Source organism: Limanda limanda, chromosome 2, assembly GCF_963576545.1.
Source record: "Limanda limanda chromosome 2, fLimLim1.1, whole genome shotgun sequence".
NCBI lineage: Eukaryota > Metazoa > Chordata > Actinopteri > Pleuronectiformes > Pleuronectidae > Limanda > Limanda limanda.
Window position 1 is genome coordinate 19226582 of NC_083637.1, and position 15231 is coordinate 19241812.

Sequence of the window (15231 nt, forward strand, 5' to 3'; positions counted from 1 at the left end):
AGCTGAATAGCAGCCCATATGAATAAAGATTGAATTAAATTGGCCAATATGAGCCTTCTCAGACATTATAGTGTTTATGTTTGCCGATCTGAGCCAAATTGAAAACTTTTATTTTACAGAATGAATAATGCTGAAAATATTTATTTAAAATTAGAATCAATATTGGTCGGACTCAACAAATTATCCTGAGTAACTACTGTAATGTTAAAGATCTGTTCTATCATTAATCAATTTTAATTTGAAAGGGTTATTTTATCTTCTGACCAGGCTCTTTACAAATGCGATTGGTCCCATTGGCCTGTTAATGGCTCTTTTGATTGGACTGGTTTCTGTGCATGAATGTGCTCCTTGTCTTTTCCCCATGCAGCGTGTTCCCTGCTCCTTTCCTCTGCTGCAGGCAATGTTTCTTTTTGTGTTTGATTGCATGTTTTGGTTGTGTTTTTCATATTGCACTGACTAGTGACAGGTCCTCTAAGCTTTTGTTATGGAATACATGGCACTAATGTGAAAAGGCTCTCTCTAGGTCATATTAGCAGTGTTGTTTCTGTGTGAGGGGTCACTGGGCAGCTGTCTGTCTCAGAACAAACCCACCTCCCTGATAGCAGCTTCTGTCGAAATTGTTTGACCACGATGCCATTCAGAATGATGTCATTACTGTGACTAAGGGCCACTCCTTCAAAGCAGTTACTTGATCCAGGGTGTGGAGCAACATTATTTACATCTTAATGTAGTTTGGAGCAGTATGAATGTTTCTATCCTCATAGCCAAGTGTGGCAGCTTACATTGTTTGTCGTCCCGAGGTCCATCCTCTTACCCCCAACAAGGAGGTTATGTTTTCACCCCTGTCTGTTTGTTTGGATTGTCTGTTTGTAAGCAAGATTACAAAAAACAACTAAGTGGGTTTCTGCTGAACTTGGTGGAAGGATGTGTTACTGGTGATGAAAAAACCTGTCAAATTTTGGTGTGGATCACAAGCAGGGGTCAGATCCAGGAATTTGTGTTCACTTTTTGTAACATTGCGAGATATGGAATTTTACAATGACAATAAGTCATGGAGTTGATGAAAAAACCTTGAGGCATGTTTAAAAGACTATAACTTATAAGTGTGTGTAATTTGGTGCCGATCCAGATAAGAATCTGGATCTGGTGAAATTAAATATGGTTTCTTAAGGGGACTGTTTGGCCTTGGGGAAGGTATGCTCTCTACGTAGTGCCATTCTTGTTAAAAGCATTATTTTAACATTGTAGGGATTTTGGAAGCTGTAGAAGTTTGACTGGTGCATGTGAATTGTCTTATGTTATCTTGAGGTATATCTGGAAAAATTATTCTGAATGACATATTGCTTTATCTGCGTCCACCACAGGTTTGAAGAGCTCTGATCATCATTACGTGACAGCAAGGTTTGCTGAGGAGGGAGACCAACAGTGAGACCCTTTTACCACATCCGCTTCACCCGTTCCACTCCATCCTCACTGCCATGTCCTTACCTAGTGGCAGCCCAGAACGAGAAGGCCCTGTTGGGGCTCTCCCTCAGCTAGAGTGCCCTTCTTCCCCTCCGGGCATGGACCCAGACCCTTTATCCACAGGCAGCCCGGTGCTCAGCCCAGACTCCTCTTCCCACGATGCAGCACTGTCAGCGCCAGCAGCCTCTCCAGCGGACTCGGAGAACCTGAGTCCTGATGAACTGGAGCTGCTGGCCAAACTGGAGGAACAGAACAGGTGAGACAGTAGCTGCTCTCATTGTGTGAAAACAAAACAGTTGCAACATTTTCACTACGACTGATTCGGGTCCAGAGTTCACTCAGTTAGTTGACACATTTTCGATAAAGTGAAATAATGGGCTGGTGTACCTTAACCAACCTGCCTTCCTGTGCACATGAATGGACTCTTAACAAGCTGGAGAGACACACAACTGAAGCAGAGACAATACATTAGCGAGCCAGTCAGAGAAAAGTGGGCTTCTAGCAGTTGTCAGGCAGTTTGCGTTTATGTGTTTTTTTAGATCAATTGGAGGCTTTGTGATGTATCAGTAGCAAGTATTTAAACTATTGCGGGCTCTAGCTAGCTCTTCCATCATTACCAACCTTAGTTTTAAAGTGGCTTGATTGGCTAGTGACTGTGCTTGGGTATTTTTATAAACACATTTTGATTGACTGGTGCTTCCTTAATCCAAAGAAAAGACATCTGTTCTTCGACTCCAAACTGATGCACAACCATCCTGGCAAATACCTACATCATGCATGATATATTTTAACAATAACAAAGTAATCAGTATGTCAACTCAGCACAGTTTAAGCCTGTTCAGTAGGATAAATAAAACACCACAACCTTAAAATTTTGAAATAATTTGGGAACCACAGACTCATACAATGAACATTCAAAGTCTTTATATCATAGCTACCTGATACCTCAAGTAAAACTCTCCAAATCAAACAAGAGTGTCAACTCAAGACTACGGATGAACAAACGGACAAATAGGGCAAGTTAAAAGTTTCCTTGAAAGTTTCAGCTGCAGAAGCTCAAGATGAAAAAAAATGAGTTGAAGGTAGCATGAAAACAGCAGCTAATTAATGAGATGGTCTAATGACAGATAATTAGAGCTTCATAATAAAGGACACAAAAATATGGTTTCTAGGGACTATTTTTGAAATAGCAATAATGGCTATTATATAATTTTATCATAAAACATTTGTCATCCTGAAAGTTTCATCCGGGAACATAACATTTTATGTGATGTTATCACAGAACGTAATCTGCAATAAAAACAAAATATTAACTTGTTCATAGAACAAAGCAAGAACAATAGGACCAGAAAGATGACACAAGATTAGTGTGATTGTTTTTTTTAAGGAGCCACATGCTATAAAATTCTTCATCTACAAATCACATGTTTGAGCTGAAGGGTCAGACTGTGGGACGTAGGAGTCAAGTGACTTTTGACATTTGAGGTCAAAGTGTGACTGAGCCCTGGGGCATGAAGAGCTTTCTCTTTAATCACATCATCTCTGCCTCCAACTGTCCTGCTGCCTTAGACTCCAAGGAATACAAGGATGAAAAAATAAATATTTACACATGCGGTAAAATTCAGCATTTAGCTTATCTGATCTTGTAATGGCTTAGTTATTGAGCAAGTAATAGCTAACTGCCCATAGATAAAAAAAATCCAACTAGTAGTTATCAGATTAGCACATTTCCCTTGTATTTATTAATCTGTACAATAGCAAGTAATAGCTAACTGCCCATAGATACAAAAAAATCCAACTAGTAGTTCTCAGATTAGCACATTTCCCTTGTATTTATTAATCTGTACAATAACTTTGGCGTAAAAATGAAACATGTCGACACAACCTCCGTTTACTGTGGACTTTGGGATTTTTAACTTAGCAGACCTTTTACATACACAAACCGTATATAACACACCACAGGGAAATACAAACTTAAAAAGCATAGTATGTTAATGCTTACTTCAGCTTTCCTTTCACACTCCAGTGTGTGTAACATTTTCTGTAAGATATCATGCTATTCTATGTTTCCTGTTTACATGCATCTATTCCATCTGAAATGATTCATTCTAGTATGAGCTTCTTATCCCTATAAACTGTCTCATAATGCAGGTTACTGGAAGCCGATTCCAAGTCCATGCGGTCTATGAGCGGCTCCCGGCGCAACAGTGGCTCCTCACTGGTATCCAGCTCCTCAGCCTCCTCCAACCTGTCACACTTGGAGGAGGATACCTGGATCCTGTGGGGTCGCATTGTCAACGAGTGGGAGGAGTGGAGACGCAAGAAGGACAAACTATTGAAGGTGTGAAAAATGTTGCTAGCTGCCTACAAACTCTACGGACAGAGTTAAATGATTAGATTTTGAAAAACATTAGGTTAAGAATTAATGTAAAGAGTGATGTGGTTGTTGGGCAATACACCCACTATAGGGCAGCACTGAGGTTAGAGTCTTTGACAACAACAAACGACGGTGGCGACTGTGAAGGAGGTTGTGAGGATGTACCTTTTTGTCACTTTGGTCAGGTGAAGTACTTGTAGTTTCTCATAAACTCCCAAAGTCTTTTCTCAAAAAGTTTCAATTCAGAAGACGTGTACAATTTCAGACAAAACTAGATTGGCACTCAGCAGAGCACATATTGCCAACGCTCAACATTCCACTTAAATGCAATCAAGCGGCACCACATTTCACACAGTCAGAGATATCAGTTCCTTATATGTGCCTGAATATTTCCATCAAGTCTTGTGAATTATTTCTTGAGAAAAATATTAAAATGTAGAAAATGCCCAATCTTGCAATCGTAAAATTACTGGACCAGCCCCCAGAAGCAGATCCGCACCAAAATTAATATGAGTTCTTCCCTGAACCTTATGCATCTCTGCTCTGAAACCTCTCTCTGTCTTTCTCCCTCTCTCCCTACATCAGGAGTTAATCAGGAAGGGCATCCCTCATCATTTCCGGGCCATCGTCTGGCAGCTGCTAGGCAACGCCACTGACATGCCGGTGAAGAACCAGTACTCTGAACTGCTAAAGATGTCCTCCCCCTGCGAGAAGCTCATCCGTAGGGACATTGCCCGCACCTACCCCGAGCATGAGTTCTTCAAAGGCCAGGACAGCCTGGGGCAGGAAGTCCTCTTCAATGTCATGAAGGTGAGCACTTCCACATCACCCCAGCTTCTGAGCTTCTCTGTCTAATATGAAAAGGCGGGACTTGTGTCTTTTGGAATAATTCAGTGTTTTTTTCCTCCAATGATCCAGATGAATGATAGCTCGGTGTAATAAATATACAAACAAGACCAATATGGAAGTAATAACAAGTCTACAAACACTGTGGTCAGAGTTTACTGCAGTATGCTTGGCTTGTCGTTTCAAGGGTTACTCTCTAGTCAGGGGTTTGACCTTAACTTCAATTATGGGAAAGAGAAGATAGTTAGAGACTCTGAAATTCCTTCAAATCTTTTGTAGTTGACACAGGTATTTCTGATTCATACTTTCCTAATATGATTTTGTTCCTGAAATGTCTATATGGACATTGAAATGTGGAAGATGGTTATTGATCACTTTTTGAACAAGCTTGTTAACCGTCTACACAACAGCAATATTAGAAGCTGTTTCCTGTAGAAATAAAACCACAGCTGATGACTTTTCTTTTTTTTTTATCCAGGCATATTCTCTGGTGGATCGAGAGGTGGGCTACTGCCAAGGCAGTGCATTCATCGTAGGCTTGCTCCTAATGCAGGTAATGATCAAATGATCCGTAATTAGTTAATTTTTCATAAAAAGCTCTTTACAGTACTTCACCTTGAGAATTATGAGTTTCATTATGATCTGTCCCACTAGATTTATCTGATTATTACAACTAAAACCATTGTTTATTTTTGAAAAATTGGAATGCAATTAAGTCGTCTCTGGAGGTGCATTCAGTGATTAGTTAGAACTTTGCTAACCCATGTCATTTCCTCCCAGATGCCTGAGGAGGAGGCCTTTTGTGTGTTTGTGCGTCTGATGCAAGAGTACCGTCTGAGGGAACTGTTTAAGCCCAGCATGGCGGAGCTCGGCCTCTGCATCTACCAGTTTGAATATCTGCTGCAGGTAAAAAGGAAGCACGTGTCAACCTACATGAGGGGTGCAATGTGAAACTTGTCCATAGAGGGGCAGTAAATTACTTTTTTTTATATCTCCAGCAACAACCTTCTTTGGTGACTTAAACTTTGGAGTTTATTTTAGTTATGTCAACTTTAAAATAATTTGTTACAACAGGAGCAACTTCCAGAGCTGAACGTCCATTTCCGGTCCCAGAGTTTCCATACATCCATGTACGCATCGTCCTGGTTCCTCACCCTTTTCCTCACCTTCCTCCCTCTGCCTGTCGCCACTCGCATCTTTGATATTTTCATGTATGAGGTAGGAAACAAAAGTATCCGAAGATGTGTTTTTTGTGTAACAGTGTATATGTTAGGTTTACTAATCCATATTATTTCAGTTTGCCAAACTCTATAATAAAATCTATGACCTGCAGGGTCTAGAGATTATCTTCCGCGTGGGCTTGGCCATCCTGCAGTACAACCAGACTGACCTCATTCAGCTGGACATGGAGGGCATGTCGCAGGTAAACAGACACTTTCGGGGAGAAATTCGTTTCCGGTTCAGATTCACTCATGAGTCACTGGCTCCACATTTCCGTTTGCATGCAAACTTTATGAAGTATGGATGTCCTCTAAAAAGGAGGCTTCGATTACCTCTGGTAATCTTAAACATAAACAGCATTTAATGATACCATGATTTTTAATTATATGCAGTAAAGCACTGGCATGAAGTTGATCATAATTAAACTTTAGTGGAACAAATTATACAATGACACCTGCCACAGGTAAGGTAATACATGGGAAACTCAGCAATACATTTTAATATAATGTATTGTCTGTCAGCTGCTGGCTCTCAGCAAAACCCTCATACACCTACAGGGCTCTTGTTCTACCGTCATTAAATATGAATGAGCGTCTTTGTCAATCTCAAGCTCTAATCTTCTGTCTGTCGCCCTCTCGCCCTGCCAGCATTTCCAGAAGGTGATCCCCCACCAGTTTGACAGCTGCACCGACAAACTGATCCTCAGGGCCTACCAGGTCAAATATAACCCCAAGAGGATGAAGAAGTAAGAGCCATTAATACTGGCCACCTTTTGATTAGAAGGTGTTTACTTCAAATGTCATGACTTAGAAACGGTGGACATGTCCTTATGCATGGACCCTGCAAGGTCCAAGATGGTTTGAAACATTGGGGTATGAGCCATGTCAACCCATGAATGTTTTTGATGATGTCATGATTTTTTCTATTTAATTAATTTTGTAATAAATATGATATTAAATATATATTAAAGGAAGCTTTATTGTTTTTCATTAGAGAACAATCATATCATTTTACAGAGGGTAGTATCTCTTAACTGTTGTGATGAGTGGATGAAACACCAGGAAGAGGCCTTTTCCTGCTTTGTTATTCAAGCATTATAAGTCAGATGTTGCAGAAATTATTGCGTCACCTTTTTTAATATTTTTTTTATTTATCATATGATTGTTGTGAAAGTTAACATTGCGTAACCTGTTTCCACTAGACTTGAGAAAGAATACACCACAATCAAGAACAAAGAGATGGAGGAACAGATTGAGATCAAGGTGTGTTTACACTCAGCAGTGTGTTGTATTTTATGCATTTGTGCACAATAGGGATATTCCATTAAAGACTTTTAGTATGTATGCAACAACAAAATGACTCCTCAGTACTTCTCCCCTCCTCTCTGCACAGAGATTACGCACAGAAAACCGGCTGCTGAAGCAGAGGATTGAGACGCTGGAGAAGGTAAGAGGTGGATTCCAGCTCATCTAAATGCTAATATGAATCCGTTTTATACTGAATCAACCAACCCGATCACTCAGCAGAGGACTCTTCACACTATGATCTGATGAAGTTAAACACTGTGACAGAATCATTCTGCAGGTTGTTCAAATGTTTTCCTGTGTGTGTGAGTGTGTGTGTGTGAGTGTGCGAGTGCCCCTTGTGATTGGTGTTTTTTTCCCTCTGCTTGAGCACTCCAGAGAGACTGACTGTCATTTTAAAGCTTTAAAACACTTTTTTTCTGAGTGATCTCACTGCTACTTATTTTTCTACACTCCTGTTTTTGTTTCAAATGTCCGCTTCCTCAATCTGTGATCCTTTCTTTTCCTTGACTTTCCTCCTCCGGATTTGTTGTGGTTCATCCTCCCCGGTGTCCCACTCTCTTTCACTTTCTTCATTTCTCTTTTTTTCAAACTCTTGTTCCTCTCCTTTAATACGCTGTAGGAGAGCGCTGCTCTGGCAGACAGACTGATTCAGGTAGAGTACTGTCAACCACTTTCCTCCTGAGCTTGCTGTCCTCCTCTTTCTGCTCTCCTGCAGTGCTTCTCTCCCTCTTCTTAACAATCCCCAGGCAAACGTGCATGAAAAGAATATTGTCTATGTAGTTAATTAGTTCACGTCCTGTCATCCCTGAATGCATGTACAGTTATTTATCCATGATGACAATTTAAATGAGGCAGAACTATCCCTGCATGTGGCATGTAAAAGTGTATTATTACTCATGTTTCTATTACCAATTCATTTATTATAAATGCCTATAATTCAACAAAATGTGAATAAAATACAATATACATTGGACATTTTGAGGAATATAAGTATTTACTTTCTTGCAGAGTTTTTACATAAGAAGAAATGCATTTTGTCTGTTAAAAATAAAGCTGCTGCCAGCAGACTATTGTCTTCGCTCAGCATAAAAACAGGAAACAACCTGTCTATTTTCTTGCTGTAGGCTTGTTTTTTACCACGTAATTTAGAATAATTCAATAAAATAGATAAAGCATGTTAATATGTGACCTTTAGAGGTGCTTTTAGATGGATTTTTTCGACCTTCAAACGGACCGAGGCTGTCAGGTAGGTTGTCTCGGTTAACTCTCAGCAAGAAAGCAAATTAATCTATTTTATGAAATGTTGAACTTTTGCTTTAAGGCCATGTAAGGGGATATATAGCTCACCTGGTAGAGCTGGCGCCCCATACCAAGCCTTCAAGCCTCTGCAGTGGCCCAGGTTTGATTCTGGCTTGGGCTTGCGGGTCTTTGCTGCATGTCCCCCCCCCCCCCCCCCGTTTGCTCTCTGACCCCTTTCACATTTAACTCTCTGTCCCGTCAAATGAAGGCCAGAAATCTCCGAAAATATGCCTTTAGAAAATCAGCCATGTACCATGTTGCACAGTTCCCCTCAAGCAAAATAACATTGCATTCGCTGGATGCCCGCAGTTACCCTTTCCCTACATGGATATGAACTCTGCATTATAAAGTTTGCACTTCACAGCCGATCGTGACCCCTCTCCCGCTCCGACCTGCTGTTCCAGGGTCAGGTGACAAGGGCACAGGAAGCAGAGGAGAACTACGTGATCAAGCGTGAGCTGGCAGTGGTGAGGCAGCAGTGCAACACGGCCAACGAGAGCCTGGAGAAAGCGCAGGACACCATCAGAGAGCTTCAGCAACAGAAGGTAAAACCTCAACCCAGAGTCTGCTCACGCTAATCCAGTGACTTTTCCTCTCATGGTAGAAGCAGTTAATCTGCTAATCTCTGTGCAATCTATTAAGTGATTTAAATAGCTGGGTCTGAGTTTGTGTGAAAAATCACACTCGCCCTGTTTCACTTAATCCCAGTTTGTAAAAAGGACAAAAGTACAGATCATGTCAAGTGTTTGTAAAAACAAAGATAATATGACAACATAGTTTTAGTCTTAATTAATTCAAGTACAATTTTTCATAAATATTTTTACTCTCTCCTGAGCTGCTTTCAGGATTGCAATGAACTCAGGATAAGCCCCTGAAATTATCACGACGGGCTGTATGTAATGATGCAAATGTCTGAGTCAGACGTTTCTGAGTTTCTCCAGAGTTTCTCCTGCCAGCTCCAAAGTAAAAACTCAGGAGAAAGCCTGTTCGTTTCCCTAGAAAGAACAAATCCTGGTGGCCAGGACTAGTCGTCTTTATAAAGGGATATACAATAAAATTTCACCTCAGCAAATCACTCTTGTCTTTAAATAGGATGTATTACAAAATTCATACATTGTCCTTTAGTACTTTTTTTTTAAAGCTATATACATCACACACAATTTAGAGCAGGAAAAACTAAAATTAAAAATGAATTAGTTGTCATTAAATTATTCCCATTGTGAAAGGTCATGTTGTTACACCGCAGATTGCCGGGATCTATCACCCACCAGGTTTCACACAGCTCCACACACACTCACAGTTTGCATCGAATAACAGAGACCGTGATGCTCTAAATGACGAATCAAGACTCTTTCAGTCACGCTATGTACTTGCCCAATTTCAAGTGTTTCTTATTTTGCCTCGTAGGAGAGTATTTTTCCTTTCAGCCTACTCTGTTTTCCCACCCTTCTCACGTTTATGGCTTTGCAGTTTCACCTTGATGCGGGGACATGAAAATGTACAGTGGCGTTTTCTGTTTCTTGAGTGTTGCTTGATATGACTTTCCTTTTGTTGATCAGCCGTTTTTGAAGTTGGGCTGCTTTAAAGACAGTGTGCTAACAGATGAGATTAGTCACAGGGCCAACAAATCAGCTGACATATTTTTTTAAACAGTTTTCTTATCATGTTTCTCAAGTGGCATGTCCATGCTCTCGCTTTTTTATACAAATGACAAATACTGCAGTAACTTGTGTTGCTGCAAATTTCCTGCTGTCTTCCCCAAATGTAGCTTGTATGCAGAAAACTTGATGATGACAGTGTCGCCTTTCAGAAATAAAGAAAAAAGGATTCAGGAGCCGATGTCAGTATAGTGAACAGTTAATATATTTGATTTGTCAGCAGAAAAAACAGGAAGGAAGCAGCAGGTGTCATAATTCGCACCCATTAAAGCACTGTGTTACTCCTAGCTCGGCTGAGCCCCTCGTAATGACAAAATCTACATAGAACTATGAAATAAACATTCTTATTAGTACATTAGCAACTCAGAGGACAGCTGATTAACAAAATGATCCAAGTTTTCACAGACCTGAGATCCAGTGATCCTGCTTACCAGCGATGTTTGTCTCAGTACACAGAGCAGTTCGTGAGCAGCTTGCAGACCCAGCTGGAGCAGTCCAGACTACGAGAGGCCGAACTGCTCGGAGCGATGAAGGAGATGCAAGACAAGGTGCTGGACCTGGAGAAGGTGGGCTCAACAGACAACTGTTATTATACGGAATAAACAATCCAGAAAAGATGTTTTTTATGTTAATATTTACAGAGACAATAAAATCTAAATTCAAGTTCTATATATTTGATTGTATTTGGCTGCCAACTCGTTTCACTGTAATTAAGTAACGCATGTCCATCCAGAGGAGCAGTTGCCTGCCTGATGAGAACAACGTGGCAGCTCTGCAGGAGGAGGTGAAACAGCTGAAGCTGAGGGAGCTGGAGACGCTGCGCTCCTTCAAAGACATGCAGGACAACGTCACTGAGCTGAACCAGCGCTGGCAGGTAACAAACACACAGACTGGCGCTGATTCTCTATAAACCATGTGTGTGTCGGTGTCTGTTCACTGTTGACTCCTGTTTCCGCAGCATCACATGTCCCGTGGCAGCAGCACAGGTGGCGGTGGTGGCCACTGGAAGGAATCCCCAAAGAAGAACGCCATGAACGAACTGCAGGACAAACTGATGACGGTTAGACTGAGGGAGGCGCAGGCCCAGGCTGAGCTCCGAGAGGTCAAACTAAAATCCCTGCAGCAAGAGAGCCAGGTTAGAAACACAGCACGACTATAGACTGTCAATATCAGAGTTTCATTTTCTCCTCTGTGGTGCCAAAGTGACTAGTCAGATAATCATTAATCAATCAAATAACTTCAGAAATCTGTCCGTTTGTCTATGGAACGCTTATCTTGAGTATTGTTAAGGTTAAAAATGCACTGCGATTTAGACATGCACTACTTTCAATATTAATAAAAACAACGACAACGACAACCACTGATTCTCCAGTTCGGGGTTCTGCATACTAAGTGGAGTATGAATAATCAGGCCAACAGTTCTTTGTGCAGCAGGTGGTGCAGCTTCAGGTTTGTGTGGAGTCCAACAGCAGGTCTACTTGCCATAGCTCAATAACTGCAGGTCATGTTTAAAGGTTCCGAAAGAAAGGGCTCTACATTTCATAAACTAGATGATCATTTGATTGATCGCAAAAATATTTGTTGGATCTGCACTCACACCTTCGCCTTTTGACTTTTTTGTTACTCCAGAACCAAATCCACGGCAAGCTGATTGGTCGCAATGAGCAGGAACGCTCCGCACTGCAGGACCGGCTCCAGATGCTAGCCAATCAGAACAAAGCTCTCCAGGCCCAACTCAACGAGATGAAAAGGAAGCAGGCCGAGTTCGACTGCAAGGTCTGAGTGGGGAGCGGAGGGAGGGATGAGGAAAAGCAAGGGTCCCGGGTCCAGTTTAGTAAAATATAAAAGACGTGAACATGTAGTAGTGATAAGACACTAATAACTAGATGGGAAAACAGCAATAAGACAAAATAATAAAAAGAAATGTTGCTTTCTTGTTGTCTGTCTTTCTGTTGACTCCCTTCCCTCTGCCCTCGTACATGCAGAGTAAAGAGGAGGTGATGGCGGTGCGACTGAGGGAAGCAGACAGTATGGCTGCCATTGCTGAACTCCGGCAAAAAATCGCTGAGCTTGAGATACAGGTGAATGTTAATGTGCCTAACATTAATATAGAGTATATGACTCTAGAGAGACTTTGACCTGCAACATGTCTGTGTCGAATGTTTTTCAGAAGGAGGAAGGGCTGATCCAGGGCCAGCTGAACCACTCCGACTCTAGACAGTACATCACCCAGCTCCGGGACCAGATTGCTGAGCTCAAGAACGAGGTTCACGAATGCACAAGCACATTCACACACATACGCACACCATACTGCAGCCTTGGAAACCACCACAAAATTATCTTCTCTGTGCAGTGTCACAGCAGACACCACTTCCACCTTGACGCATTCACAGTAGTGTCAATGTCTTTCTTGAAAGAAGAGACCACCGCTCCTTTCAGACATGTGTGCTCTCATCATTTGGTTCTCTTGGTTCATTTGGTGAAAGATGAGGGAGTTTCAAAAGACTTGGCGTGTATCAGTTTTATCTGTCACAAGTAATAACCCAGCTCTGTGGCATCTACACACAGTCAATGTGGGGGAAGTGGGATTAAAAGATGATCTGAATCTCTCCAACTCTCTTTGAGAGACGCAAAGTTCTCACCGAACACAAGCTCAGGGTTTGTTCATTCAGAGAGTAGCAGTGCGTGACTGAGAGAATTGGCTTTTAAATGAGGTGTGTGATGACACTGGCCTTCCCTTTTCGTCTCCCTCTCCCCACCTCCTTTGCTTTTCATCAACGCTGTGGTTTTATGAAATGAGAGTGAAACTTGCGTGCGTACAGGTGCAGACGAGGAAACATTGACCTTTATTCGAAAAATCTCAGCGGCGATCACTTTATGATTATGAGACGTACTGAAAGTCCTGATACACAACTTATTCTACATAATGCAGCTTTTACGCAAATATTTATAATGCACATTATTTATTGTGATTCATTTTAGGGATTAATTTAGATGTTTCCATTTAGCATTTTGAAATGCTTTTATCATCAAAAGAAAAGCAGTACGGTTGGTATTTTTACACTATTATATAAATAGAAAAAACTATGTTTTTTGCTGTAGCGTGAAGAGCAGTCAGACTCACTCAAAACATTTCCATTGGTTAACCACTGGTTTCCCCCTCCCCCCACCCTGCTGATGAGTGTCAGATTTGGGGGAAACAAAAACCTCATTTGTCATGAGTCACTGTGGTACATGAAGGTTAGCATGGGAGAAGCATGTGTTAGCAGATGAACTGTTATGTCAGTTGAGAGCGGCTGCACCGTAATCTAAAAGCTCAACGAAATGAAACGATGAATAATGGAAGAGGAACTTACTCAAATATCTCCTATTTATTTTTTTATTTATTTACTTCCTCTATCTGACATCACAGTCAGGTGAAAAAACTCCTGTGCTCTGATTTATGTGTAAAGACCCCATTGACCTATTTGCAAAACCTCTATGGTGAGCAGGATATAGATCTGTGGGTTTCACAGTTATTTCCCCCCCAGCAACAATGTTTTAGCAAAAGCAGATGTAAAACAGTTTACACCCTATTGCCTCTTACTCTGTCTTCGATTTAATACTGAAAATATTAACTGTGCTACTGAATCCCCATATGCTCTCAGAACAGTTGATATTTGAAACTCCTTTGTGAACTTTGTTGAAATTTAACTCATGACAAGACAGATGGTCAAAGGTCAAGGTGACCGTTCTTTTGCATATGTTTCAAAAATCTACCACCAAGCCTAGAGGCAGATGTAGTGAGAAAAAATTGAACAGAGGAAATCAGTGTCTTTCACGTGTATTGTTCATCCTGAGATATATGTATTCTTTTTTCTTTTTTTTTCACTTATGCACCTGTTGCATGTTAGAAACGTTCTCAAGTGCCCACTCACTTGTAGAATCCTGCGGAGGATCTCCTGCTGTGTTCTCACATGGGCTCTTTCAGGTTTTGCTAGGGGGCTGGCAGGGAAACGCTGGAGGAAGTCTGGAGGCTCTCACATACAGCCCTCCAGAGAATGTCAGGAGGTTTTCAGTGCAAGTCTGAAAGCTGCTCCTGATCTCAGCTGTTTGAAATATAGAATCAATCCACCTGTAGGACCCAACAAATGAAAACCTTCTCCTCTGTACTCAGATCAGACAACTGCGAGGGCAAAGGTTGGCACCCAGCTCTGGCATCAGTAGCGGAGGCCTAGGCACCAACTACCAGGATCTCTGCCTGGCCAGCCCCGCCTCTGCCGAGGGGGACTACCTGAGCTCAGACGACGACCTCCTGCCCAGCCCGCTGCCTCCCAATGCACTCTACCCCACCCTGTCTGGTCCGTGTCACCCATCGGACCGCCTCGACAGCGAGGGCAGCACGGACAGCGAGGCGGAGGAGCGCATGCGGACACACCCGGACCCACAGCAGCTGTACGGCAGCATGGTGTGCGCAGAGGGGCTGGATAATTGAACATCTGGAGGGGGTGCAAAGATTCCTATGGGATTTCTTTGACCCAAAGTGACGCTGGGGCTCTACAGGACAGGACTGCCTCTGTACACCAGAACTGTTCTATCCAATCCAGTCCTCCTCCGCAGCTTTTCCAGTGTTTATCTTTTACTTTATGCAGACATAATGGCATTGATCAGACCTCGGTTGGTGGTCACTACCTGTAGTCTCCGTTACTGTGACTGCCTCCTCCCCCCTGTTCCCCCCCACTGGAACTAACCCTGTCCAACGAGGCCGTATATAGCCTCTCTCCTTGTTCTTATGTGTAACTGTTATCTTGCCATATCCATCCAAACACAAATGTACACAAAAAAAACTCTGGACTAACAAGACTGATGCTGCTCGCTGCTTGAGATCAACACCGGGACCTGATCCTGTGACCATGACGAGGAATGAATCATGGGTAGACAGATAGAACTTGTCTCTTTCCCTGTAAACTGAATAACAGACACTGTATCCTCTGTCTACCCTTATATAACTCTCTGTCCTGATTGGTTCAGTATTACATCCATCTTAATTGTTTCCCCATATTGTGGCTTTCTTTAGAAA

General features: G+C 42.0%; 1 protein-coding gene across 1 annotated transcript; it reads left to right on the top strand.

The window, feature by feature from the left end:
• Positions 1-1478: 1478 nt before the first annotated feature.
• evi5l (ecotropic viral integration site 5 like) lies at positions 1479-14646 on the top strand. Its single transcript, XM_061093534.1, has 19 exons — positions 1479-1720; positions 3616-3805; positions 4427-4651; positions 5166-5240; positions 5468-5593; positions 5762-5905; positions 6021-6110; positions 6556-6653; positions 7110-7170; positions 7301-7354; positions 7835-7867; positions 8919-9059; positions 10622-10738; positions 10906-11046; positions 11131-11307; positions 11802-11948; positions 12158-12253; positions 12343-12438; positions 14329-14646. Exons 1-19 carry the CDS (start codon positions 1479-1481, stop codon positions 14644-14646), a joined length of 2571 nt encoding a protein of 856 aa, XP_060949517.1.
• The last annotated feature ends 585 nt before the right edge of the window (positions 14647-15231 follow it).

What these genes read in the sequence shown, in the direction of transcription:
- evi5l (XM_061093534.1), top strand. Translation starts at nt 1,479, where the DNA reads ATGTCCTTACCTAGTGGCAGCCCAGAACGAGAAGGCCCTGTTGGGGCT. An exon ending in TTGATATTTTCATGTATGAG is followed by an intron (nt 5,906 to 6,020) that starts GTAGGAAACAAA and finishes TATGACCTGCAG; the next exon opens with GGTCTAGAGATTATCTTCCG. An exon ending in AGGAACAGATTGAGATCAAG is followed by an intron (nt 7,171 to 7,300) that starts GTGTGTTTACAC and finishes CTCTCTGCACAG; the next exon opens with AGATTACGCACAGAAAACCG.